This window comes from Planococcus citri, chromosome 4 (assembly GCF_950023065.1).
Source record: "Planococcus citri chromosome 4, ihPlaCitr1.1, whole genome shotgun sequence".
Lineage (NCBI taxonomy): Eukaryota > Metazoa > Arthropoda > Insecta > Hemiptera > Pseudococcidae > Planococcus > Planococcus citri.
Genome location: NC_088680.1, coordinates 66,885,355 through 66,911,878, shown reverse-complemented (window position 1 = coordinate 66,911,878; position 26,524 = coordinate 66,885,355). Strand labels below are relative to the sequence as shown.

General features: G+C 36.5%; 3 protein-coding genes and 1 long non-coding RNA gene across 5 annotated transcripts; 1 reads left to right on the top strand and 3 right to left on the bottom strand.

The window, feature by feature from the left end:
• On the bottom strand, nt 1–13,664 carry LOC135845724 (mucin-5AC-like). The gene is made up of 16 exons (XM_065364520.1): nt 13,531–13,664; nt 12,730–12,879; nt 12,566–12,632; nt 12,343–12,494; nt 11,632–11,823; nt 11,194–11,548; nt 10,795–11,108; nt 10,334–10,408; nt 7,633–7,716; nt 4,860–7,547; nt 1,933–2,100; nt 1,729–1,836; nt 1,408–1,652; nt 1,083–1,326; nt 869–1,001; nt 1–791 (listed from the first exon to the last, which is right to left on the bottom strand). Exons 2-16 carry the CDS (start codon nt 12,862–12,864, stop codon nt 445–447), a joined length of 5,307 nt encoding a protein of 1,768 aa, XP_065220592.1. The 5' UTR covers nt 12,865–12,879; nt 13,531–13,664; the 3' UTR covers nt 1–444.
• A 179-nt stretch (nt 13,665–13,843) lies between these two features.
• Nucleotides 13,844–15,103, bottom strand: LOC135845727 (uncharacterized). Its single transcript, XR_010558814.1, has 4 exons — nt 14,713–15,103; nt 14,151–14,206; nt 13,990–14,073; nt 13,844–13,907 (listed from the first exon to the last, which is right to left on the bottom strand). It is a non-coding gene; the product is annotated as an uncharacterized LOC135845727 (long non-coding RNA).
• Nucleotides 15,104–15,350: 247 nt separating this feature from the next.
• Rad23 lies at nt 15,351–18,197 on the top strand. Its single transcript, XM_065364523.1, has 7 exons — nt 15,351–15,566; nt 16,031–16,109; nt 16,179–16,365; nt 16,630–16,801; nt 16,872–17,001; nt 17,085–17,425; nt 17,505–18,197. The coding sequence occupies exons 1-7, from the start codon at nt 15,501–15,503 to the stop codon at nt 17,613–17,615; spliced, it is 1,086 nt and encodes a 361-aa protein (XP_065220595.1). The 5' UTR covers nt 15,351–15,500; the 3' UTR covers nt 17,616–18,197.
• On the bottom strand, nt 17,648–25,240 carry Lztr1 (Leucine zipper like transcription regulator 1). Of its 2 annotated transcripts, XM_065364521.1 has the most exons (14): nt 24,846–25,234; nt 24,592–24,769; nt 24,366–24,502; nt 24,180–24,297; nt 23,895–24,094; nt 23,508–23,820; nt 23,231–23,428; nt 23,033–23,159; nt 22,876–22,940; nt 22,502–22,775; nt 22,247–22,416; nt 18,916–19,065; nt 18,693–18,827; nt 17,648–18,605 (listed from the first exon to the last, which is right to left on the bottom strand). In XM_065364521.1, exons 1-14 carry the CDS (start codon nt 25,001–25,003, stop codon nt 18,501–18,503), a joined length of 2,328 nt encoding a protein of 775 aa, XP_065220593.1. In that variant the 5' UTR covers nt 25,004–25,234; the 3' UTR covers nt 17,648–18,500. The 2 variants fall into 2 exon arrangements, with proteins under 2 accessions (XP_065220593.1, XP_065220594.1); XM_065364522.1 differs by lacking the exons at nt 17,648–18,605; nt 18,693–18,827; nt 18,916–19,065 and adding an exon at nt 19,103–19,935 and having other exon boundaries at nt 24,846–25,240.
• Between the last annotated feature and the right edge of the window lie 1,284 nt (nt 25,241–26,524).

Sequence of the window (26,524 nt, the reverse complement as noted above, 5' to 3'; positions counted from 1 at the left end):
AACGTTATTACTTAAAAGCATGGTAACAATTGTCCACGAAAGGCACATAGAGACGATCAAATTTTCATCGTAAACGATATCTCAATCTGTATAGAGGTATTCGAACTACGAAACCGTTCGAAATATCAAAGGAACATAAAAACAAAAACTTTTACAACACTCGACACCGGAAACGTCGATCGTGATCAAATAAAATGCAAATCTGACTACATTAAAATAAATAATAGATTAAAAAGTGAAACGAATACGAGCAAAATTTGATCGTCCGATCTTACCTTTAATAATAACAATAATAATAATAAAAGTTTTTTTTTCAAAAAAAAAGAAAAAAAAAATACAAACACATATTTCGCAATGCCCACCGTTTCACGAGTCGACGATCACGATGCACATACATTACGAGTTATTTGAAATATATTCCAAGAATATCTGTATCATTTCCTGCTAGGAAGGCAATATACTTCGAACAGCTTCGTCTGTAGCCGGATCGCTGCGTTGAAGATTCAATATACTGTCGATGGCGCTTTGTACCTGCGCGTTGATTTCTTCGTCATCCGGGCAGTGCTTCTTCGCAGCGTTAAATTTCATCTCCGGAGACGAATAATCGTCGTCGTCGTAGTCTCGTTTAAGTTTATTAACGCTGTTACTCGAATCGTTCGCTGTCTGGTGGTTATTCGACGAGATAAACGAGTCGAGTTGGCAAGCCGAAGACGAACTAGATTCGGTTGTCGGTGATGAATTCGTTTCGCTATCTTTGAACTGTACTGGAAACGGCGAATCGTCTACTTGAGCTGTGTAAACAAACACGAAAATGTAAATTAAATTTGCTTCCAGTTTCGAGTCAGTTGGTAATAAATTTTCAACTTACTGGCAATCGAACACGTAGGCGGGGAAGGATTTGAAGACACTATCAACTCTTGCTTCCTTTGATCTAGAGATTGCGTTTCATCGGCCACGAACATACGTCCTAACATAATTAATTCCGAAGTTTGCACTTCCCGCTGTAATCAAACGAGGAGAAAAATTCATTAATTTACAACTCGTACAACACATTTGCTCATAATTCGACTACTTCAACTTACCATACTCTCTTTACAAATCAAATAGCTGTATTTATTCAACATCTGAGCGTTTTTATCTAATAGGTGCTTGGCCGTAGCTTCGAATATTTCGTCCGCCTTTTCCAAATCTTTTTCACTCAGAATCGGTTCATCCAAACAATGATACCTCAACAAGCGTTTGCAAGCGTCGCTGGTAGAACTGAACGGTGAATGTGTATCGGGCTGTGTAGCTCCACGTTGGTCAATTTCAAATTGTTCGTGAATCCTGCGCACCATCCACAAATTAATGACGAAAAAATTCCACAATAATCCTTCTACATACATACAAATGGATAAGTATACTCACAAAGAGGCTCGTTTAGTTGGAGTTAATTTCGGTAAAACAGGAACCGGAGGCGATACAGGAGCCGGCTGCGGTGCTACCGGAATATAAGGTAGTGTCGTCGACGTAGCTGTGCTCGTCACACACGTTGGAGCTGAGCTGTAAATAGGCTCTAAAGGTAAACAAGGAGCTGGAGGCGGCAGCGATGCGACTGCTGGAGGAACAACTAACGGAGGAATAGGTTCGTCCAAAGTGGTTTGGGTACCAACCTGTTTAAAAATACACGTAAATTAATCGGAGTCGATAAAAAAAAAATACATCAAAATATGCTATAATTTCGCTTACTTGAACGTGTAAAGGCGACGTGGCTTTATTACAAGTAGGAGGTGTACTGGGTGGATGAGGACTAGGCGGAGTTGTAGGCGGAGGAACTAATCGAACTGGGGTAGATACCTGAAAAAATTATCATTTTTTTAGAAATACGTTTCAAATTCCGAATTAAAATAGAAGCTGCCTTCGTGGAGACGCTTTTATATGAGTGAAACTTACGAAAGTTAATCCTTGCGTATTCTGACCAGGAACTGTAGGAATTATCTTACCGGAAAGTAAGATTTTCTGCTGTTCGTTGAATAATTTCTGTAATGTGGCCTGCTCCAAAGGCGTGCGTGTTTTCTTACCACTTAATACGGCGATTTGGTTTTGAACGATTTTTAAATTCTGCGAATCAGAAATACCACCAATTGATTAGAAACACGAATAAATGACAAAAAATATATATTTCTTCAAAAATTCGTGAAAATCGTGCCCCATTTTTGCGCTCAAAATGCTTCGAAATGGCTTAAAAACGCTTTTGTTGAAATATTTGAATTACCCAAAAAATTTCAACCCATTTTGATAGGCCACATGGCATTTCTTCAAAAATTCTGAAAAATCATAATCCAGTTTTGAGCTCAAAATTCTTCAAAATTGCTCAACAATTATTTTCATTGAAAAATTCGAATTTTTCGCTAAATTTCAACCCATCTTGATAAATATCGTAGCACTTTTTCAAAAATATCAAAAATTATGACCTAATTTTGGGCTCAAAATTCTTCAAAAATGTTGAAAAGGTATCTTCGTCAAAATATTTGAATTTCTCGCGAAATTTTAACCCATTTTGATAGGTCGAAGGGCAATTTTTCAGAAATACTAAAAATCGTGACAAAATTATAAGATCCAAAATTTTTCAAAAATGTTCAAAAATTTTTTCGTCAAAATATTTGCATTTCTTGCGAAATTTTGACCCATTTTGATAGGTCGCATGACACTTCTTCAAAAACACCCAAAAATCCCAAAAATCGTGGCCCCCATATTGGGTTCAAAATTTTTCAAAATGTTCAAAAAATACTTTTGTCAAAATATTTGAATTTTTCACCCATTTTGATACGTTGTTGAATGGCACTTCTTCTTCAAAAAAAAAAAAAACTCAAAAACTTCAAAAATCCTGGCCTAAAACTCTTCAAAATATTTTCATAGTAATAATTGATTTTTTTGGTAAATTTTCAACCTATTTTGATATACTTACTGCAAGACACTGTCAAAAATTTTGACATTCTGCAGTAAATTATGAGCTCAAAATTTCTTCAAAATTGCTCAAAAATCACTTTCATCAAAATATTTGAATTCCTCGCGAAATTTTAACCCATTTCGATAGGTCGAAGGCACTTATTCAAAAACACCCAAAAATCATGGCCCCCATTTTGGGCACAAAAATTTTCAAAATTTTTCAAAAAATACTTCTGTCAAAATATTGGAATTCCTCGCAAATTTTTAACCATTTTGATACATTGTATGACAATTATTAAAAAAAAAAACTCGAAATTTCAAAAATCCAGGCCTAAAACTCTTCGAAATTGCTCAAAATATTTTCATTAGATTGCAAGACACTTCTTCAAAAATTCCAAAAATTTTGATATTCATGACTAAACTCAAAATTTCTTTAAAATTGCTCAAATATCACTTTCATCAAAATATTTGAATTCCTCGCGAAATTTTAATCCATTTTGATAGATCGAAGGACACTTCTTCAGAAATTTTCGGGTTCAAAATTCTTAAAAAATGTTCAAAAAATATTTTCGTTAAAATATTTGCATTCCTTGCAAAATTTCAACCCATTTTGATACGTTGCATGGCATTTTTTCAAGAACACCCAAAAATCCAAAAAATCAAGAACCCCCCCCCCCCTACTTTTGGCCTAAATTTTTTTTGAAAATTGCTCGAAAAACACTTTTATCAAAATATCACAATTCCTCGCAAAATTTTAACCCATTTTGATACCACGCATGGCACATTTTCAAAAAACCCAACAATCATAACCCAATTTTGGGTTTTATATTTTTCATAGGGGCTCAAAAATCTTTAAAAATGTTCAAAACAGAATTTTCGTCAAAATATTCGCATTTCTCGTGAAATTTTAAGCCATTTTGATACATTGTATGGCACTTATTCAAAAAAAAACTCAAAAATTTTAAAAATCCTAGCCTTAAACTCTTCAAAATTGCTCAAAATATCTTCATAAGAGCACTTTATTTTTTTTGGCAAATTTTCAACCCATTTTGATAGATTGCAAGACACTTTTTAAAAAATGCCAAAAATTTTGACATTCATGACCATCATTTTGAGCTCAAAATTCTTTAAAATAGATCAAAAATCACTTTCGTCAAGATATTTGATTTCCTCGCGAAATTTTAATCCATTTTGATAGATTGAAGGCTTCTTCAGAAATTTTTAGCTTCAAATTCTTAAAAAATGTTCAAAAAATATTTTCGTTAAAATACTTGCATTTCTTGTAAATCAAAAACACCCAAAAATCCCAAAAATCGTAGCTTCGTGACCCCCATTTTGGGCTCAAAAATTTTCAAAATTTGCTCGAAAAATACTTTTGTCAAAATATTGGAATTCCTCGTGAAATTTTAACCCTTTTTGATAGGTCACATACCACACATAGCACATCTTCAGAAAAACCAAAAATCAACACCCAATTTTGGACACGAAATTCCTCAAAATTACTCAAAGAACATATATTTTTTGGAGTGTTTTTGAGTCATTTTGACAAGTTTTCAACACTTTTCCAATTTTTACTAAAATTTCTCATGTTTTGTAAATTTTGCTCAATTCCACAAAAAATGGAAATTTTGCCCAACTTTTCCAAATTTGATGTATTTTACGTTTTCATGTGATCTTGACGAACAATTTTCACTAAACTTGGCCAAATTTCACCGATCAGTATCGAACAAATTCAGAACAGACTTCCGGCGCAAAAAAACCACTTGAAATCCTCTACCCTTACCTGTTGCTTTTGCGGAGTCAGTTGAATCTACCCTTACCTGTTGCTTTTGCGGAGTCAGTTGAATCTACCCTTACCGGTTGCTTTTGCGGAGTCAGTTGAATCTACCCTTACCGGTTGCTTTTGCGGAGTCAGTTGAATCTACCCTTACCTGTTGCTTTTGCGGCGTCAGTTGAATAGTTTGCACCCTTTGCACAACTCCGCCGACATGAGATCCATCGTTCGAGGCGACCGGATTCAGGCAAGCTGGACCATCGTGGCATTTGTCTTTATCGTCACTTTGGAACACCATCGGTTTAACGACTGCTGATTTTTTCGGTTTCTTGGCTCGCATAACATACGGCTTAGAGCACGGCTGCACGATACCGGTTTTATTGATCGATATATTCGGATGCGATTGAACGATGCTATCGAGAAACGAATTCGATACAGGAGGACTGTTAACCAACTGCTGCTGGTTCTGCAGTTGTTCGGCGACTTGCGAGGACGGACTAGCCAACGAAGGTTGTACGAATCGATCATTGGTGAAATCTTGCTGCTGTTGTAGTAGACAATTCCCGACGACTGTTTGTTGAACAGATGCAGCTCCTAGGACGCCGGAGACGTTCGAATGAGATATCACAGCCGGGCACGGTTTGACTTGCGCGTGAGGAGGGCCTCCTGCATTCTGCTGATCGAGTTGATTTTGATTATTGGCCACCGACATAGGACTAGATTGCGTGACGACCGTTAAATTCGGCCTGTTTGTAAAACACGAGCTGATGATGTTTTGCGTCGAGGCGACAATTACCGCCGGAGGTTGCGGCGACGAGTGATTGGCCGAAGAAGGGCTTTTGATACTTTGCAGTTGCTGTTGCTGCTGCTGGTTGAAATGAGGACTATGAGGAGAAGGAGTGCATCGAGGGCTTATCACAGACGACGGAGAACACGCCACGTTGGTACGAGCGTTTGATTTAATATTATTATTACTATTAGCATTATTATTATTATTATTATTGGTATTGAAATTCTGATGTATCGTGGTCGCGCTACCGTTCATCGACACGTGTATCGTTGTGCTACCCGTGTTGTTGTTGAACGAATTACAACGCGACGACGAAGGTGATTTCATCGGTGGGCTACATTCGGTCGCCGTTAGCTTGCCGTGTTGCATTAAATACTGACCGGCGAATCTACCGCCGGCGTTATTCGACCCGTCGCAAGAGCCAATCGCAATCGACGTCGTGCCGTCGTTATTCTCTGGTAACTTTGTTTCTACTGCTGCTGCCGCTGTCGTCGTCGTCGTCGTTGTCGAGCTCACTTTAACGCCATGCTGTTGTTGGAAACTCAACTGATTCGTAGACGTTGGTATTTTTTGCTGCTGTAATTGTTGCTGTTGTTGTTGATGTTGCTGTAAAAGAATCTGCTCCGATAAGCCGTCCACGTTTTTCACCATTAATTTCTGGTGCTCGTTCAGCTGCACGATACGATGTTGCTGTTGAGTGACCGATTGCGTCGGCACGTTGGTGAAAATGTGTATTTTACGTTGCTCTTCGGATAGCTGCTGCAGCAAGCTCTGCTGATCGCCGCCGCCGCCGTTCGTCACCATTTGCACGTGATGATTCTGCTGCTCGTTGTAGACGGCTGCGCTGGTCGTGTTCAGCACTCTTTGGTGTTCGATACTCGACGCTACGATGATACGATTCTGTTCCTCGTTCACCTGCATGAAACGTTGCTGTTCGACGTTGGAAATAACGTGAAACCGGTTCTGATTATCGGCTATTCGATGGCTCTGCTGAAGCTGTTGAGCTTGATGATCGGAGCTGGCGCTTTCCGAAGTGATCTGTATTCGTTGCTCGTTGAAATTAATCTGCTGTTCGAGTTTTTGGTTCAGACCATCGGCGGGTTTCTCTTCGACGGTGTATTCGGCCGTCGCCGGCGGATTGGCGATAAGTTGGTATCTATTTTGCTCGTTCAACGCTATCGAATACGTTTGAGGTAGATTGGCGGTGACCACGCGTACTTTCCCGGCTGTGGTTTGCGTTTCGCACGCGCTAGCGGCGGCTACCGCCGTCGCCGATGTAATATGCATCGTATCGGTTCGCTCGCTCGATGAAATATGTACGTTATCCGGCGTTGAATTCGTAGCGTTATGTTGCTGCTGGAAAATCATCCGAGAATTTTGCTCGTGTATGCTGGACGAACTAGGAACATTGGTCAGAATCTGTTCGGACACGAGTTGCTCGGTCAGCGAAACCGTTCTCGTGTTCGGTATAACTTGTATACGGTTTTTGGACTCGGTCGACGAGGTCGCCGCGCCGCTAGGAACATTCGATATAATCTCCATACGATTTTGATGTTGCTGCTCGGTCAACGATAATTCGGTCGTCGCGCTAGGAACACTGGTTAAAATTTGTAAATGATTTTGCTGCTCGGTAGTCGTCGTCAACGACATACCGCCCAAATCCGGCACACCGGTCGCCGTAGCTGCGGTCACAATCTGCACGCGTTGCTGTTCCGACGTCAGCGAAACCGTGTTCGGGTTTTGATGGTGAACGGTTCCGGCAGCAGCTGCGACGATTTGTACTCGATTTTGATGATGGTCCTGGACGGTGCCGCCGGATAGCAGTACTTTACCGGCTAGCCCATTCAGGCCGCCGACATCGGTCAGTATTCGGACTCCGTTTGTGGTCTGATGATTCTGCATTGCGGACGGATCCGACGATGCTAGCACCACGTTCGCCGTCGGATTGCCTGATGCGCGTTGGAGAACCACTTGTTGAGGCGATTGACGTAACGCGAATCCCGTCGGTGTTTTTAACACTATCGATTCGCTGCCGGTTAAACTCAGCACAGCAGTCTGCGAACACGAAACGAGACATTTACACGTAATAAATGAAAAACGACCAAAAAAATCGAGGAAGAATCTTTTCAGCAGTACGTACTTGTAAAATATGGCCTCCATGTTCTGCCACCAATTGCGCGAGTTGAGTTTGAGCGGCTGCTGCGACGCTTGCAGTAACACTCTGCTGTAAAAATAAAACAAATCGGGGTTTTAATTTACAGAAAATCATATAAAAAACGATAACTATAGAGTTACATTAACTTTGACCTCTCAAATCCAATTCTGAAATTCATTAACTAAAAAAGCTCAAAAGGGTTGAGGTAGAGAAGGAGAGCGTTAGAGAGGTCGACTCAAAAAAATGAATTGATATTCGAATTGAGCCCTCTTGTAAACGTATGAACCGATAAGTCACTCACTATTTGATATTTCTCAACATTTTTACCCAAATTTTTGGGGTTTGGGGCTTCGTACCCCAAGAAAAGTTCAGAACTGGGCTTTCTAGAGAAAGCTCAACTTTCAAACGCTAGAAAAATTTTGTCAACATTTTGAAAAAAATCCAAGAAGCATACATTTTTATGATATTTACAATTTAGAACTTTTCACGATAAAATTCCCCAAAATTTGGAGGTCCAGGGCCCCAAAATTTTGGTCAAAATGCAAAAAATTGTAAAATATCGAGTGACATATCGTTTCATATGTTTTCGGAGGCGTTTGATACGAATATAGACTTATTTATTCGATTCAACCCTTCCACCCCCCCTTACTCCTCGAAATTTTCGGAAAATTGAGAAATCATGTGATATAAGATGGTTTATAAATTTTTTAGGAGCGTTGAATAAAAATATCAACTTACTACACAATGATAGACACAAACACTTTGACACTGAACAGGGAAAATTAGGAAATTTGGAACTTTACCTTCCCCCCTCTCCCTTTCCTTCGTAGCTTTTCAGCAAATTGATCCCAAAACTGAATTCCAGAGGTCAAAATACACATACTCAGACACCTGACATGGAAACCAATTTTTTTTGAATTTTGCCCCCCCCCCTCCTTGACTGCAGTCAATCTGAAGTTTTCGAGCAAATATGTTGATTTCAAATTTGGATTTGGAAAGTCACTCGACATGAAAAATTTGAAACAAGTTTTGCTCCCTCACCAGCACAATTCTTTGCAGCTTTATGGTCAATCGAAGATGAGCTGCTCCCTCCCATCAATACACGATAAATTTTTAGACAGACGAAAATGCATTTTTTTCCCCTTTCAAAACGCATGGTATAAAACCACTAAAACCAAAACTTCGTCTACCCAAATTTATTTCTTAATTTTCGGTCAATTTTCAAAAATTCAAAAATGGCGATTTCCTGAAAATTACATGTATTTTTTTAAAAATGGACCTCTCCAATGAAAAATGATTCAAATCCGTTACGAAGCTGACATGAGATCGAATCTCCCAAAGCCAAATTCCAGCATCTTCGGGGCCATTCTGGAGTCTTTGGCTGGATTTTTGATTTCGTCAGAATTTTTAAATTAATTTAGAATACGCGAAAATTAATTTAGGTAGCAAAAAATCGAGATGTGGCTCATTCTGGATCTATTCAACCGGTTTATCAACATTTAGGACAATTTTAATTATTATTATTTTACACCAAGTCAATAAAATGGTCAGAAAAACACACTCGAAGTCTTCATCCGACGGTTGATCAATTTTTAGACACCAAAGTTGATTTCCAAGCCTCCCGGAGAATTCGAAAAGTATGCTTAAGGCTGCAGAATCAGCCGAAATGCTAAAATTCAATTTTGTAAAATTGATTTCAGAAAAGATTCAGATATTTGAACAAATTTTAGGAATTTTCCAACGAACAGACATTTTTTGAATTTCTCGACTTGTAAAAAACGTGCTGGTAAAAAAAAAAAACTTTAGATGTCCAACTGGAAATCGACCCAAAAAAAGACAAACTCGTTAAACAGGTTCAGAATAAGCAAAAAATCGATTTTCAGCTGACGAAATCAATTTTCGAGCCTTCTGGAGAAATTCAAAAATTCCAGAGAGATCGAAAATCGCGCTGGAAGCTCCAGAATGGCGGGAAATAGTGAAATTCGAAGTTTTGATTAGTTCACTACATAACGAAATTTAAAAAAAAGCAACGAATCGCCAAAAATGGTCAACTTTAGATTTTTTAAAAATCGCCAAAAATCGAAAAATCAATTTATTCAGCTTAAATTTCAATTATGGGACGCTTTGCAGTTAAAAAACACACACTGGAGGTGTCCAGCTGGAAATAACCTCAATCTGTAAGCTAACTCGTCGAATGAGCCCGAAAATAAGTCTAAATCCCATTATTGAACGGCCAAATTAATTTCGACACCTTCTGGAGAAATTTGAAAACTCTGGAAACATCAAAAATCATACCGGAGGCTCCAGAATTGTTGAAAATAGTGGAATTCGATTTGTTAGAATTCATTCCCATCATTTTAACTGAAAAAGTGCATCAAGATGAAAAAAAAACCAGAAAGTAATTTCAGAAAATCAAGATTTTTTGATTTTCAAAAATTCGCCAAAAATCGAAAAATCAATTTGTGCAGCTGAAATTTTAATAGTGGGGTGTTTCAGACCTTGATGTTTCCAAAAATCGTATTCTTGTTTAAATCGTTGCTGAACATCTCGAGTGGTTTCTTAGATACTAGATTTCTTCAAAATATGACTATTGAATTCAGAGAGAATGACAAGTACATTGCTTATAACCCTATTACGTCGACCGACTTGTAAACTATACATACTTAGAATCAAGTCTGTATTTTACCTGTGATGGTATTTGTGGTTGTTGTTGTTGCAAAATCACTTGACCATCTTCACCGATTGAAAAACGTAATCCACACTGAAAAATAAGAGAAAATTACTATCTACGAACGGTAAAAACTGCATCTCCAAGTTGAAATTTACGAATCAAACCCATTTCTAAAATTTTACTACGATAACCAACAATTGAAAAAACAAATATTTGGAATATTTTAGTCGAAACAAAAGAGCCAATTTAAAAGGGAGTATTTTTTCGAGTGCGTAACTTATCAACAAACTGATAATTGAATATAAACGTCAACCGTTTTCTTTCCCTTTCCTTTTAGCACCTGTTGATATTCGTTATCTAATGAAATAAGCGATACGTCCGTTCGCCATTCGACGCAGTATTATGTACTCCATTTTAGGCCTCGAAGAAACCCTCGGTAACACTACGATTGGGTCAAAAAAATCCGTCGCAATTACCTGCTGTGTGGCCGGAGTCTGTAATTGAGCTATTAAAGGTGCGCCGCCGTTTTGTTTAGGCGTTGATGGCCGCGACGAGAACTGATTTTTTTGATGAAATGTTTGCTGTTCGGATTGATAATGATTGGTTTGCGGTTCATGTGCACGTTGAGTTTGATAGGCGAGCACTGGAGGAGACTGTGTTTGAACGGTACACGAGACAGGAGGAGAAGAAGATACAGAAGGACTTGAAGATAACGAAGATAAAGAAGACATCGACGACGTAGTACTCGATATGGAAGATGGCGTCGGTGCTCCGTCTTCTTCGTCGATACCTTTACCCCAAAACAGAAAACAATACGTTAGCTTTTCTAAATCACTAATTTCTGAACAAATTCTACTCGAAAGGTGCGTATTTACCGGAAATTTTAATTAAATTAGCGAGATCGAGTTTGGTGGTTTCTTCCTCCTTTCTCTTTTTCTTTTTACTATGTGTAGTCGTCGAGTTGCTATGTACGGAACTAATATTGCTAAATTGATTACTCGTAAAGTTACTATTACTATTAACATGATTGGTAGTCTTTTTTATCACATTTTGATTGAAAACCGAAGTTTGCACAGGTACCGTGGCGACTGAAGGAACTACGGTAGCCGTGTGCGTCGACGTTGCTTGCTGCAAAGTCGGCTGAATCGAAGGAACTGCCACAAGCGCCAGACCGGACGAAGTTTGCACTTGTTGTAATTGTAAACTTTGCCCATTTATTAAGCGTACAACCTGCGAAAATCATAGTAGGCCCAGATTAGTTCGGAATATTGGCGCTTAATTCGCATTTTACGTAGGTCAAAATATAATCGTACTTGTTGCGGTTGAGAACGATTAGCTTGCACGAAAACAGTATTTGGTGATGTCGTTAACGTCCCGTTACTGCTGACAACAACTTGAGCTTTAGGAACTGAAGCAGAATATGGTTGGGGTGAGGGAGATTTCAGGATGATTTGAACGCCGGTGCTCGTCTGCTGTCCCACGATGACGCCCGCATTTGGGATCATCTGAAAAATAATCGTATCGTAGAAATAAAATAAATGTGAAAAAAAAATACATATAGCGTTCGAGGGATCTCGGATTTGGATTCCTGATTTTGTGAAAAATTCGCATAACCTAGCCTCAGTCTCAGACGGAGAGGAAAATTGAAAGCGAAAGTAATTACGACATAATAAAAAATAATACATCTAACACAATCGTCATCTGGCAAAAAACATAAAGACTACAAAAACAAAAGGAAAGGGATGCAATCGAACGGTGCCTTTTCCAAACTCGTCGTTAAGGTTCCCACGTGTCAGATCACGTGATGTTCTGCCAGATGGCAACTGCTATTCAACGTATTATAATGGACGTAATGCAAATATTCCAATTCTCCGCCATCTGAGGTAATTTTTACTTTCGACACATTCCCATAATTTCCACGTGTACCACAAAAAAAAAACGTGAGAAAGGGTCTCGTATCATAACCTCTCAACATTGAGACTGAGGCTAAAAAAGTCGACCATTCTGAGATCAATCCAACGTACTTGATTCAGCAGCAGAGTTCCGGCAGTTTGAGCACTAGTTTGGGTCGGCTGAGGTTTGATTGCCGTTTGAGTCATAATATTGGTGATAGGTTTAGGTAGGATTTGCTGCGGGGGCTTGTTCTTTGGCTGCGGTGTAATCGCAGCTGTCGCAACTAAACAAATACACAAGGAATTAATTACGAGCATTTGGCAAGTGTGCTTTTTTTCAACTAGCATAACTCACCCGTGGTAGCACGTGTTGCTGTTGCTGGCTGATACAACTGAAGAACAGGCCCCGTGGCGCTCATCACCTGTAAAATTTATTTATTTATTTCATATTAATATTTCACGAATGCATTTTTATTAGAACGACACTTGAACGGTAGAATATTTCAGAATTGTACTCACCGGTTGATAGACTGTGTGTTGAGGGGAGGGCGTAAGAGATCGAGATGAAAAGGGAGAAGCCGGAGATACCGGATAACATTTACTATTACCGTTAATAATTCCATTATTCGCTTCTGCAAACGACTGCGCTTGCATTTGCGATGGGCCAACCTGTGTAATTTCAGAAAACCCGTCAATAAAGTCGAAATCTTCATCCTTCTCAAGACGCACATCGATTGCAGTAAGAATTCCACCAAATTTTTCAACAATTTCAACATTTTATTTTTTATTAGACTTTTTACTCGAAATTTCGAAAATAAAAGATGATAATTTTGCATTAAACTGAAGGAAAAAATGTAATCCGTTAACAGAAGAATTTTTCGGTCATGGGGAAAATATCCCTCATTTAGAAATACTTCAACTCGACAGTCTTACCAACGTGGGTAAAAATTTCAAACCATAAGATGGTTTGCAATATTAAAATCTACCAATTTGAAAACCATGCAAACACAAATAAATACAAGAAAACAAATCAAAACACACTCCATTCAAAGTATCGAAAATCAGCGCGAAAAATTTGTTACAAAATTAAAAAAGCAAATAGCTCGATATTTGAACAAAAAAAAAATAAATAAAAAAAATACTACTCGTGAAAAATACTCAGCAAAAAGAAAAACCAACAGAAAAGTCTACTTTTGATAAAAAATATCCAAAAATTGAAAAAAAACGTGCAAATGTGAATTTTCAAACCATCAACTTCAGTGCGACTGATCTAAGAGAAGCGAAAACCGCAACAAAACATCAACAGATACGCATGTATACCTGTTGTATAGTAGATTGAAGGATGCTGGACTGTCTAACATGATGTTGCAGTACTTGTTGTATACTCGTAGTATGTTGAGCTGCTGAAGTGACAGGATATGCGGCGAAACTTGGAGTTGCTTGAGGAGTTAACAAAAACTGGGGTGTCAGCGTACCGGCTCCACCTCCCTGAAATGCACAAAACCCATCAGAAAATCCATCCACTGATGAGATTCGAATTCACGTACTTCTTCGACAAATTCACGAATACTTACAGCAGCGTGATTGAAAGCTAATGTTATGCCACCACTGGCAGTTGCAACTTGTTCGGTTTGCTGATGTTGCTGACTAGCACTTGCCACCGCCGCAGCTTGTAGATGTTGCTGCAGTTGTTGCAACTGTAAATAAACAAACGGTTGATTGAATGAAAGGTGTCTCGATAGGTGAAAAATACGTGCTCGAGGGTAGAATTCGGTTTACCTGTTGAGATGTAAGCAAGAAAGAGTTGCCAGCGGGGCGCCCCTCCAACAACCCGGGCGGTAACGAGTCCACGATGTCCTATCACTGCATCACATTAAAGTAAAACATGTATGAAATCGCATTACGATGGTCATTCGATAAACCTATACGAATGTACCTACATCCACAAAGTCAGAAATTTTCAACGCTGATTCGAGAGACTTTTTTCATGTGAAATCTGAAAACAAAACAGAAAAAAACCGAGTTTAATTCAACGAGCGCAATAAATACATCGAGTACAATAAGAAATATACATCGAGAATTCCCAAATCATCAATTTTTTCAGTCAATTTTCCAGAAACACGAATCCTTTCAAGATATCCTTCCCCATAGAGGCATGTTTACCATACATCGTGCTCATCGTACATCAAATCTAACGCTTAATTTTTCCACTAAACATCTAGGCTTCAGTTTTAACGTCGAAATACATCGTAATTCGTTGCTAACCCTTCGAAATCATCTGGACAAATGGTTCAACGAAAACGTTAACTTGGTGTTCTTGCCTCAGTGATACAAAAACACTCCAAAGAGCAACACATGTATCGAGTATTTTCAAATTTATCGACACATCGATAAGATAATCTAGATACAAATTTCCGATAAATGACGAATTTAACCAAAATTAATACCCATTTGTCGAGTATTTTAGTAATAAATACGTAAAACTGGTTACATAAACTTTACCTCACATCACAAACGATACAATGATAGTGTCTGTTTCTCTATCATAATCGCATGTTGGGTGATTTCGAGTTAAAATACATGAAAGTAACACGCGAAAACCACACACGATACATATTTATCGTAAATATGTATCATTTTTCCAAATAATCTAATCACTTCACATTACCGAATTTTGAAAACATTAGACAACCGCCAAACAATGTAAACATAATTAATACCAATTAAAAGTTCATTAACACTGCGGTTTGGCCAATTCAATCTACTCGGCGAGAATTGTACTGAAAGAACGGATGCTTAAATTAATTACATATTAAATCCGTCGATTACATTTTATTGAAAATGTTGAGAAAAAAACACGAAACATTGTCTCTTATTATGGTTTGCAAACGGCCATCTTATTTGTTGCAAAATACTACAAACACATCGGAGTTGCAGTGCAGCCATTTATCGAATATTTAAAATTTTACGCGATTAAAAAAAATCAAATAGGTAATTCGGCGAAAAAATATAGGACGAGGTGCGAATTCCACAGATAAAATTAGTCAGAATTTCATTTGACTTTTTACCAATTCCGAGTTTTTTCACCATGTTTAGTTGTTTTTCTGTGAAAACGTTTTGAATAAAGAAAAAAAATTATAATGGTGTTTTGATTTTGTATACGCGATGTCGATGAATTCTGCTATCTCACCATTGCGATAGCTAAAAATTACCAATTTGTTAAAATAGTATCGTTTTAAAAGTATTTTCAATAGTCACATTTTATACCGAAGTGAATATATAATCTAAAAATGCTAATTACGTTGAAAAATCTACAACAGCACTCCTTCACGGTGGAAATCGATGTGTCGAACACCGTAAGTATTTTCTCATATTACTTCGCCGCTATTTATTCAGATAACTCGTATAGGTATTATATTACATCTCAATCGAGTAATAAAGATTCGACTCGATGAATTGTATCGTCTTTTACCGACTTAATTTATCCATATGCAGATTTCCAGATACTAAAAACTCGAATCGTTTCAACTGTATTGTGGAAAAATACATGTTTGCATTTGAAGTGTTGATAATAAGGGTCATTTCAATGATGTCAGCACTTTTTTATGTAGATCATTTATTCAACGGAGTCGACTACAGTTTTATTAAAGTACTCTAAACGTTAAAAGAGTACTAAAATTATTCGAAAATGACGAAATTTAAGTTTCAAATAATCAATCTACGACTAAATTTCATCACCCATTGATAAACCTCTACTTTGACTATTTTAATATAAGGTAATACGAATTCATCTTGAATAATACAACTCGAATATGTTTAGGTGAAGCAATTAAAAGATAAAATCGAAGCGACGAAAGGAAGCGACTACCCTGCTGGTTACCAGAGATTAATATACGCCGGTAAATATCCTATTGCGCAATTTTATCAATTTCTTGCGACGTTATGTATTGAAAATTATTATTTCGTAGGTAAAATTCTGAACGATGATTCTCCTCTGAGCGAATACAACATCGACGAAAAGAAATTCGTCGTTGTGATGGTCTGTAAAGCTAAACAAGCAGCCACCGATAACAAATCGGCCGGAGCTTCGACATCTGCTTCGACTTCCGCACCTTCGACCGAATCAGACAATAGTAAAAAAGAATCAAACGAAACGTAAATGATTTTTTATTCTCATTCTTCTTTTATTTCTGTACATATTTATAAGTTAAAAAGCACTAAAGCTGGTCTAACTCAGTAACAAAATATTGCTGTAGTTGGAATTCCTCGTAGTGCGACAGCAATGCGACATGATAACTCGAAAGTTATTCCTGCAGTATTGACTATTTTTCATCTTGTTGCTACATTTTGAAAAATGTGTAATCTCAGGAATTGACCGACGTGAATAATGACATTTTTTCTATCTCGATGTGTGTACAGTTCTGAAAAGAAACCAGAAACTGATTCTTCGACGAGCACTAGCTCTTCTGCTGCTGCTGCTGCTGCTGCTATACCAGAAACATTAGTCTCCGCCGAATCGACTTTATTAATGGGTCCAGAGTACGAAGCAACTGTGAAAAGTATTGTTGATATGGGATACCCTCGTGATAAGGTATTCGTCCTTTTCACTTGAATTTTTTTTTGTTTGTCGAATATTACACAATTATTGGCAATTTTCATAGGTTGAAGCAGCACTACGTGCCAGTTACAATAACCCGGACAGAGCTGTAGAATATCTTATTACGGGGATACCTGCATCCAGCGATACAGATGCTAGTGAAAACATACCCGCAGCCGAATTACGATCAGATGGTTAATATTCATGTTTTCTATACTTATTTCTCTATGTTCACAATTTGAAAATGATTAATTGTCCCGTTATTTTTAACCATCAGGTCGAGAGCCTCTTGCATTTCTGCGAGATCAACCACAATTTCAACAAATGCGCGCTGTCGTTCAACAAAACCCCGACTTACTGAATGCTGTTCTGCAACAAATAGGAAATACAAACCCAGCACTGCTACAGTTAATTTCACAAAATCAAGAAGCTTTCGTTCGTATGCTCAATGAACCAGTACCGCCTCAAGTGGGCGGCGAAAGTGCTAGAAATGCCCCTTCGACAGGTTCTCTGGCTGCTAGTTTATCGTCAGATAGTGACGAATCGTCAAATCTAGCCGCCTCATTAGGACAAGCTACGTTACAAGTTACACCACAAGATAAAGAAGCTATCGAAAGGGTAAGAATCACTATCCCTGATTTATTTTCATCATTATTATTCGAGTTTCTAATCTTACTGTTTCGTTTTTTGGTTACAGCTGAAAGCGTTAGGATTTCCCGAAGATTTAGTCGTACAAGCGTATTTCGCTTGTGAAAAAAATGAAAATTTAGCCGCTAATTTACTTTTATCACAAAATATGGATGATTGAGACTGATCTTCATCATGTAAAGTACATGTCGATTTCTTTAAAGTTGTTCGTTTTATGTTCTATTTTTTCTTTCATTTTTTTTTCCTTTTCGTTTTCCCTTATTTATTATATATTTCTTTTTTTTTTTTTACTTCATTATTGATATTTTCGGTTTACATATTTTCATGTACTTTTTACAACCAAAACAAACAAAAAATGAACGTATTCGAAACTTTTTACACCAATATCAAATTCTTATAAATTTGTAAACTTTTTCGATTAGTATGGAAAACTGTGCTGCTTTTTATTTAGTAACTCTTATGTAATTTTTCAGCTTGAAATTATACCTGTTTGTTAATATACTATTATTACGCGTTGTTGTTTGTAAAATTATAATATAAAAATAATGGTAATAATAAAATAATGAATAATAATACCTAATGAAGGATGAAAATAAAACGAAAGAAATCAGCGTAAGGATTGTTTGTTTGTCTGTTTTTTTTTACGTTTTAAGTTGTGGATAAATTAATTGTATCGATTATATAGATTTTTCTAAGGGAACCGAACGGTAATAACTCTGTTAATAAATTTTTTTTGACTCAACTTTTAATTTAGAGAACATTTATTAAGAGTAACACGTCACAAATCAGGATTATAGATCATGATGCAATAATCCGAATTTTAAAACATTTAAAATATTAAGTAAAATCACACATATAAAAATATCACAATATTCGTTATCTAATAAAACAAAAACACGTCTACCAAATTGTACATCTAGACTTTGGCATTATTAAGGACAAAAGGAGAAACATATTCTCATACACATAGAAAGTTGTAAATTATGATGTGACGTAATTTGATCGTAATGTGACTAATTCATCAATTCATCATCTCCTCGCTGGATTATTTCAACTTGGCGTTGTTTTCGTTCATATATCTAACCATTGCATCAGAAATATCGAGCAATAGCTCTTTACTGAGTTGTCTGAACTTCGGTAACACAACAACCTGAAAACAGACACAAATGGCTTATTAAAATACTGAACGATACAAGTTGATCGAATCGATGAAGAAATCACAAGCGTTTATGCTTACATCAGTGTACTTGTGAACGATTAAATCTAAAGCGTAATTTTTCATGGTGACGATTGGGATGGAGTTAGCAGCGTCTAAAATCTCCAGTACATTTTGAGGCGATACATTCATTTCCAAATTTTCTTTGCAGTAGACCTAAAACGGGGTAAAGCAGTGAAATAGCAGCAACAAAATGATGACATATGTTAATAAAATATGACTAGAAAATGTGATAGGTAAGTACCTGTAATCTATTATTAGCAAGACTGTAGAAATGAGAAGCAGTGTACAAGTAAAGCGAATCTTCAGGAGGCATTATAACGTTTCCGTAATAAATGTATTTCAATAGAGAGTTGAATGCTTGTAATGATGGAGTAACGTCACCTATTCGGACCTGCAAAATAAAAAATGCATCGTTAGAATGGAAAATTGAACTATTTTGTTCGGATCTTATTCTTGAAACTCGATTTTGAAAATGTCTAGGATGCATTTCATGTACAGGCAACTTCGATTTGACAAAGGAATATTTTTATTTTATCTCAAACTCTTTGATACCAACAAAAGCAAGCTAGATTGAAAGAGCAGAGCGTATCCTAAAACCACCGAAACCAAAATGTCACATGCGAAAATTCATTCTTGGGATTTTGAAAAAAATTGAAAATAAAAAAAAAACTGTTTTGAGAACCATTTTAAAATTCTTCAAGAAATACGATTTTTTTTAGCAAAGAGAACCACTGCGAATTTAATTCCTTAAATTCCCCTTCCACATACCAACAATTACTCCTTTTGGACCATTCTGGAATCTCCAGCAATTTGATAATTTTCTCCAGAAATTTGAAATCGTTCTGAAAGGGCCAAAAATGAATTCGAGTGCTTATAACTAGAACACTTTTCAAGTTTTAAAGTTTTAGAAGGGGTTCTGAAACATTCTGGAGCCTCCAGCGATTTTTTGATTTTCTCCAAAAATTTTGAATCGTTCAGGATTGGATATAAATGAACTTCGGCTCCCATAATTTTGATTGGTGCTTGTTGGGTACCCTATCGATTGTTTTAGGTTGTGTTTTGGTCATTTTGGAGCCTCCAGAGATTTTTTGGATTTTCTCCAGGAATTTTAAATCGACCGAGAAACGTTAAAAATGAATTTGTAACATTTATAACATTGGTCGGTGCTTAATGGGCTCCCTCCAGACCATTTGAGGCGGTTTTTGAAGCATCCTGCGGCCTCCAGCGATTATTGGATTTTCTCCAGGAATTTCGAATTGTTCTGGAAGGGTCAAAAATGAACTTAGATTGATAATAATATTGACCAATGATTGCTTCTAATGACACCCTCTCGACCATTTTAGGTGGTTTTTGCACCATTCTGGAGCCTCCAGCGATTTTTGGATTCTCTCCGGGAATTTCAAAGTGTTCTGGAATGGTCAAAAATAAACTTAGGCCCCTATAAAATTGGTCATTGCTTATTTCACACTCTCTCGATCGTGTTAGGTGGTTTTTGGACCATTCTGGAGGCTCCAGTGATTTTTGGATTTTCTCCAGGAATTTCGAATTATTCAAGAATGGTTAAAAATGAACATAGACTCTTATAATATTGACCAATGCTTATTAAGACACCCTCTCGACCGTGTTAGGTGGTTTTTGCACCATTTTGGAGGCTCCAGCGATTTTTTGATTTTCGCCAGGAATTTCAAATTGTTCTGGAATAGTCAAAAATGAACTTAGGTCCCTATAAAATTGGTCATTGCTTATTACGCAATCTATCAACCCTGTTAGATGGTTTTTGGACCATTCTGGAGGCTCCAGCGATTTTTGGATTTTCTCCAGGAATTTCGAATTATTCAAGAATGGTTAAAAATGAACATAGGCTTCTATAACATTGGCCAATGCTTATCAAGGCACTCTCTCGACCGTGTTAGAAGGTTTTTGGACCACTCTGGAGGCTCCAGTGATTTTTGAATTTTCTCCAGGAATTTCAAATTGTTCTGGAATGGTCAAAAATGGGCTTAGGCCTCTATAAAATTGGGTCATTGCTTATTGCGCACTCTTTCGGCCGTGTTAGGTAGTTTTTGGACCATTCTGGAGGCTCCAGCGATTTTTGGATTTTCTCCAGGAATTTCGAATTATTCAAGAATGGTTAAAAATGAACATAGGCTCCTATAATATTGACCAATGCTTAATAAGACACCCTCTCGACCGTGTTTGGTGGTTTTTGCACCATTCTGGAGCCTCCAACGATTTTTTGATTTTCTCTAGGAATTAAAAATCGCTCTAGAAGAGTCAAATATGGATTTTAGCACCCATAATTCAGGTTGGTGCTAATTGGGCACCCTCTGAATTGTTTCAGGAGATTACCTCGTAATTCCGAGAGTGTAAGTTCAAATGTAAATTTTTGACAAATTTAAAAATTTCAGAAAAATGAAAAAAAAAATAATTTTTAAAGAAACAGATCTCGTACTATATTTTTTTCAAAAAAGGAACTTGAGTGCCCAGAAAAAGCTCGAAAAAGTAAATTAAAAAAACAGAACATTGCAAATTGAAACGTTTTGGTTCTCAATTTTGAAAAGTTGAAGTAGTATTTTGCATCGTTTCAATGAAAAAGCGAACTTTTTTTGGAAATTTTTGGAAAAAAGTAAAATTTTTGACAACTGCAGTAAAAAAAGGCTGTTAGGCAATTTCTGAACAATTTTTGGGAAAAATTTAGATTTTTTTGGAATTTTTATGAGGGAAAAACTGGAATTTTCAGAAATTTTTTTAATAAAGTAGAATTTTAGTCACTTTAAAAAGAAGTGAAAATCACTGAAAAGTTCTGGCAAAAAACGAGACTTTGACAACTTCAGAAAAACTCACGACTTTTTGGTCAATTTCTGGCTGAAAAAGTGAGACTTTAGTAATTTTTGAAAAACTAAAAAGCGACAATTTTTGCCAAAATATACGATTTAGAAAATTTTAATAAAAAGCAGGACTTTTTGGAAATTATTGACAAAAGAAGTGAGACTAGGGGTAATTTTTGAAAAAAAGAAGACTTTCTGGAAATTATTGCCACAAAAAAACTTACTTTTTGAAGTTTACGTTGAAAAGCGAGGCTTTTTTTCCAATCATTTGAAAAAAAACGAGACTTGGGTATTCTTTTGTTGAAAAAAAAACAAGACTTGGAATTTTTCGCGAGAAAGCGACAATTTTTAGCAAAATAATGAGAATATTTGGCAATTACAACGAGTAGTTTTCTACACAAGATATTGCCTAATGCAACTACACACATTTCTGGCTCTTAAAATTTCTGGAGAAAAAATCAAAAAATCACCGGAGGCTTCAGGATGGTCCAAAACTAAAGGATTGGTTCTTTTTTTTATTTGAAAAAAAAAATATCATTCATGAAAAAGTTTGAAAATCACCTTCAAAACAGCTTTTGTGATTTTTTTTTAAATTTCAAAAATTCGTCAGAGGTCGAAAAAGTAAACTTTAGAATCTGAAATTTCGGAGTTTTAGAACATTTTCTTTCGATCTAGCTTATGGTTTCGTTCAAATCGTAGATTGCGAGCTCAAAAAGATCCTTCGTGAGTCAGAAAAACAGGTACCTGAATTTTATCCTTGGGCATAAACGAACGAAACATTGCTTCGAAATATCCACATCGAGCTGCTAATATCGCCTTATGGACAGGAATGTTAGTATCTTGTAATACTAGAGTCATATCGCAAAATAAATGCTGTTTCAAAAACGCAGCCATATCAAGCTCCAAAGTATGTCCTAAAAATCAATTAATTTCATACCATTTAATAAAACGAAAAAAAACAAAATACGTTTAAATTCAAGGGATAAATGTTAAATTTACCAGGATCCAATACAGGTCGTTCGTACAATCTACTGCTGGGTTCCTGTTTCTGTCGAACGATTTCGATCATCAATGTTTTATCTAAATCCTCGAACTCATCACTCATCACGATTTCTTTATAGTTGCCATCTTTGATGATGAACTTCAAACAGAGATTTTTTATTAAATTCAATTCCAAACTAGACGAGTATTGTAGAGCTTCTAGAACGTTTTTCAAATCGATGGTGGTTTCGAGATAATGCAAACAAAGCTGTTCCAATTTCGTCATTTGAAACTGAAAAAATCATTTTTACTTAGAACAACGTCGATAATTACCTAATTAATTGTTTTACGATTAAAATGAAGTAAAATACAAGTTAAGAACAAGTAGGTACCTGTTTGGCTAAACGATAAACATCCATGATGAGTAACACGATACGATTTCTGCTTGGATTTTGAACTGTTCAAACAAAATAAAAAATCAATTGAAAAAATATTGTAGGTAATTGTATATTTTTTCTTTCAATGTTTCAAGTTGAAATCCCTACATACTTTTATGAGTAGGATCAATACGATCGGAATAAATATAATCCAGTATCATTTCAAAAGCATCAGGAACTGCATCTTCCAATCGAACGCGTAAAATCGAAGGCTTCTTTTCACTCGTATCATCTCGAGCCTAATTAAAAAACAATTCCCCATCAACTAAATTAAACCAAACACAGGAAATTAGAGAAAACCCAACCATACCGTTTTGTTTTCCATTTCTTCAGCTTTAGCTTCTCGTATTCTTTCGCGAAGCCACATCGATCGTGCTGAAATAACGGCTATATGTCCTGGTATAATCACTTCTTCTTTTCCGATCACAAACTTGACGTCAACAAATTGCTTCGAAGTTAATAATTTCCCATAATCGTCGTGTAAAGTACATCTTGGATACTGCGAGAACTGCAAAATCCAAAGAAACCTTCTACTATTAGTTATCAAATAGTCAACGGTCATTTTCAAATAAGAAAAAACCAATCACCTTGAATCTGAAAATCTCTCCGCTGCGAATATTATTATCAATGGTACCACCAAAAATATACATGGCTCCGTCAACAACAGCTGAAGCGTGGAAAAGACGTCCAGAAGGAACGTAACTATTTTGAGTAACTTGCACGATGGACCAAGTATTGGTATCCAAGTCATAACAGTGTAAATCGTTAGGAAGAGTGTGGTCAGCAGCTCCACCGAAAACATAAAGGTGTCTGTCGTATGCCACCATCGTGTGACCGTATCTACGCGTAGGTGAAGGAGGAACTGCTCGAAGAATATGATCGGTAGATATTCGAGTCCAACTGGAATCACATCAGTGTTGTTAGATCATAATATTCTAACTCTAACGAGTAAACAATACGAATTTTCTGCTTACAATCTGGTACTGAAATGAAATTGAAAAAGACTATTTGTGATCTTAGCTCCGGACTGGCCACTAAAGACGAACATACAATCTCTGGCAACAGCTACAGGGAAATTACAACAGGTCGGAGGACATTCTCCTAATTGATCGACTTTCTCCCAAGTTCCTTGACATATTTCACCGTTTTGATCGGTAAGTGTCAGCATTGTTCTCTAAAGAAGGAAAAAAAACACAAAATATAATTTAGAAATAAAAACGAGCTTCGTAACCGAGCTTCTGAGTTTCTGAGATACGAACATTTTTCAGCGATATTGTCCACATATCGTTTAATCGAGCATTACCATCGTATCCAGCAAATATCCATAGTTTATCATCAAATACTGCAGCTCCATGAGCAGATCTGGGCACCGGAGCTCTGAAATCAAAACTGTGTAATACGATATCGATAACGTGGATTGCTTTCAGCAAACGAAATGTGCTTACTTTCCGATGAAAATCCATTTAATCCATTGACCAATTTTAATGTTATATTCGTACAAGTCATTCTTGTTTGTAAGATTAGAATTGGAATGGATATCTCCTGTATAACCTCCAAATATGAACATTGACGTATTGTGAACCTGTATCAGAGAAAAATATACAACGATATTTATCTACTATTGTACTTATTGATATTTTGGTACTTGGAGTGACTTTTGAGAGAACATACTACAGCAGAATGATGATAACGAGGAGCTGGTGGAACTTGAAAACTATTGGTGAACGCACGGCTCCAAGACTTATCCTTAACATCAAATCTAATCAAATCGTTCAACATGGTTTTCCCATTATCGCCTCCGAATACGTAAATTGCATCCTTATAAGCAACTGCTGTATGTTTACTTCGTCTGTATATCGAACAGAATGAATTGATTAGTGATTTTAAAATGGGTCCAGTGAGAGGAAGTTGCCAAGTTTTCTTACTTTTCTCCGATGAATTCATCGCATTCGGGGATACGAGACCATTCGTAGAAAGTTTCACGATGAGAGTAGTCTAGGTGCAAGTTCAGGTAGTCTAAGCAATCCAGCTGCGAATGCCAATTGTTTTTAAGATCCCCTTGGTAGCTTTGTGATGTAGCCATGGGTTAGAATGAGGACTCAGCTGTGGGAAATCCTTAGAAGGATTCGAAAGCACACATCGTAAGCACTGTGGTAAGCACAAAGTTTTCGAAATGATAGGTTGATTTTTGAATTTTTCAGAACTTCAGAAGTCAAGACTCAAACACAACAATTTTTTATAGTGATGGGATATTATCGATATTTCGGGATATCGATATCGTCAAAATATCGGAGGTCTGATATCGATAATATCGATATATATCGGATGTTTTTGGTGTTCATAAAAAGACCATAAAACAGCTGATTTTTGATGAAAAGAGAAACTGAATCATCTCTAAGCTGTTTCTATTGCTTATTTTTTTGCTTTTTCAGTATCTAGCTACCTATTTGGCGCTTTTTAAAATAATGATGACATTGATGACGTAATTTTCAACATTTCATCATTCTACCTGATGTGGCCCATGGCTACCAACTACCATTAATAGCCGTGATAATCACTATTTTACTCTAAAAGAGTCTGAAAATGCTCAAAAAGATCAAAAAAATACCTCGCACAATTTATTTGCGGGATTTTTGCATAATTTTTAAAAATTTTCCGATAATCGATTATCGGCTTCAAAATATCGATATATATCGACGGCGGCAAATATCGATATATATCGATAAATATCGATAATATCCCACCACTAATTTTTTATCAGACACAGACAGACAGAGAATAGAAACAGAAAGGAAGACGAAGAGAAGAGGCGTTTACACGCGCGTCTAGAGTCTGACGGGCTACGAAACGTTCCCGCCAATCACAGCGCAGCGTTATGTTTATCACCATTATCACTGAAGTTCAAGTGTTGTACTCATTCTCATTTCTCACAATATTGAAAAAACAAAGTAATTTAGGTATAAATGGACGTTTTGCATATTATTTTAAATAAAACACTGTCGCAATGCAGAAATAAAGTACGTACAAGTCCTAGGTAGCTATTCAGATTAACTTTATCATTCAGCACCGGCATTCCCTGGCAAGCATTATAGACGTAGCAAGAATGAAGTAATCTGATAAGAAAGAACTATCAGTTATCACACACTCATGTATTTTTACTATTTTTACAAATTAATAAGATCTCATCAGTAAATTCAATACTTGACATTTCAGCGGAGAAAAATGAAAATCAATGAGTAAAATCTGGTATCTAAGTAGATAGAGATACGTAGGCTCACGCTAGTTATGCAGCTAGCTATCTGTATCTGTACATTCATTTTCACTAGCTCCAACTGCAAAGTATTTCTTTTTGAAGTTATCGATCTCGATTGCTTTTATTGATGTAATTGTAATTATCGTAAATTATGATGGATTTGAAATGAAAACAAGAATGACTTTTCCTATTTGGTATTCATTCAGTAAAGTTGTAAATGTAAAGTTACAGTACTGTCGTACGTAGGTTAAAGATTAGATTACCAACCAATTTGAAGAAAAAAGTCGTTTAATTTTCTGTTTTAATTAGTAAAATCGCAAAAGCTCTTTATTATATCGTATTTTCAACGAA

Coding starts and splice junctions, on each gene's coding strand:
- LOC135845724 (XM_065364520.1), bottom strand. CDS start 12,864: ATGCAAGCGCAGTCGTTTGCAGAAGCGAATAATGGAATTATTAACGGT. Junction 10,409..10,794: donor AGACTCCGGCCACACAGCAG/GTAATTGCGACG, acceptor CTTATTTTTCAG/TGTGGATTACGTTTTTCAAT. Junction 1,327..1,407: donor CCAACTAAACGAGCCTCTTT/GTGAGTATACTT, acceptor GATGGTGCGCAG/GATTCACGAACAATTTGAAA.
- Rad23 (XM_065364523.1), top strand. CDS start 15,501: ATGCTAATTACGTTGAAAAATCTACAACAGCACTCCTTCACGGTGGAA. Junction 15,567..16,030: donor AAATCGATGTGTCGAACACC/GTAAGTATTTTC, acceptor GAATATGTTTAG/GTGAAGCAATTAAAAGATAA. Junction 16,802..16,871: donor TGGGATACCCTCGTGATAAG/GTATTCGTCCTT, acceptor CAATTTTCATAG/GTTGAAGCAGCACTACGTGC.
- Lztr1 (XM_065364521.1), bottom strand. CDS start 25,003: ATGGCTACATCACAAAGCTACCAAGGGGATCTTAAAAACAATTGGCAT. Junction 24,770..24,845: donor GATGAATTCATCGGAGAAAA/GTAAGAAAACTT, acceptor TTCGATATACAG/ACGAAGTAAACATACAGCAG. Junction 24,503..24,591: donor GTTATCATCATTCTGCTGTA/GTATGTTCTCTC, acceptor TCTCTGATACAG/GTTCACAATACGTCAATGTT.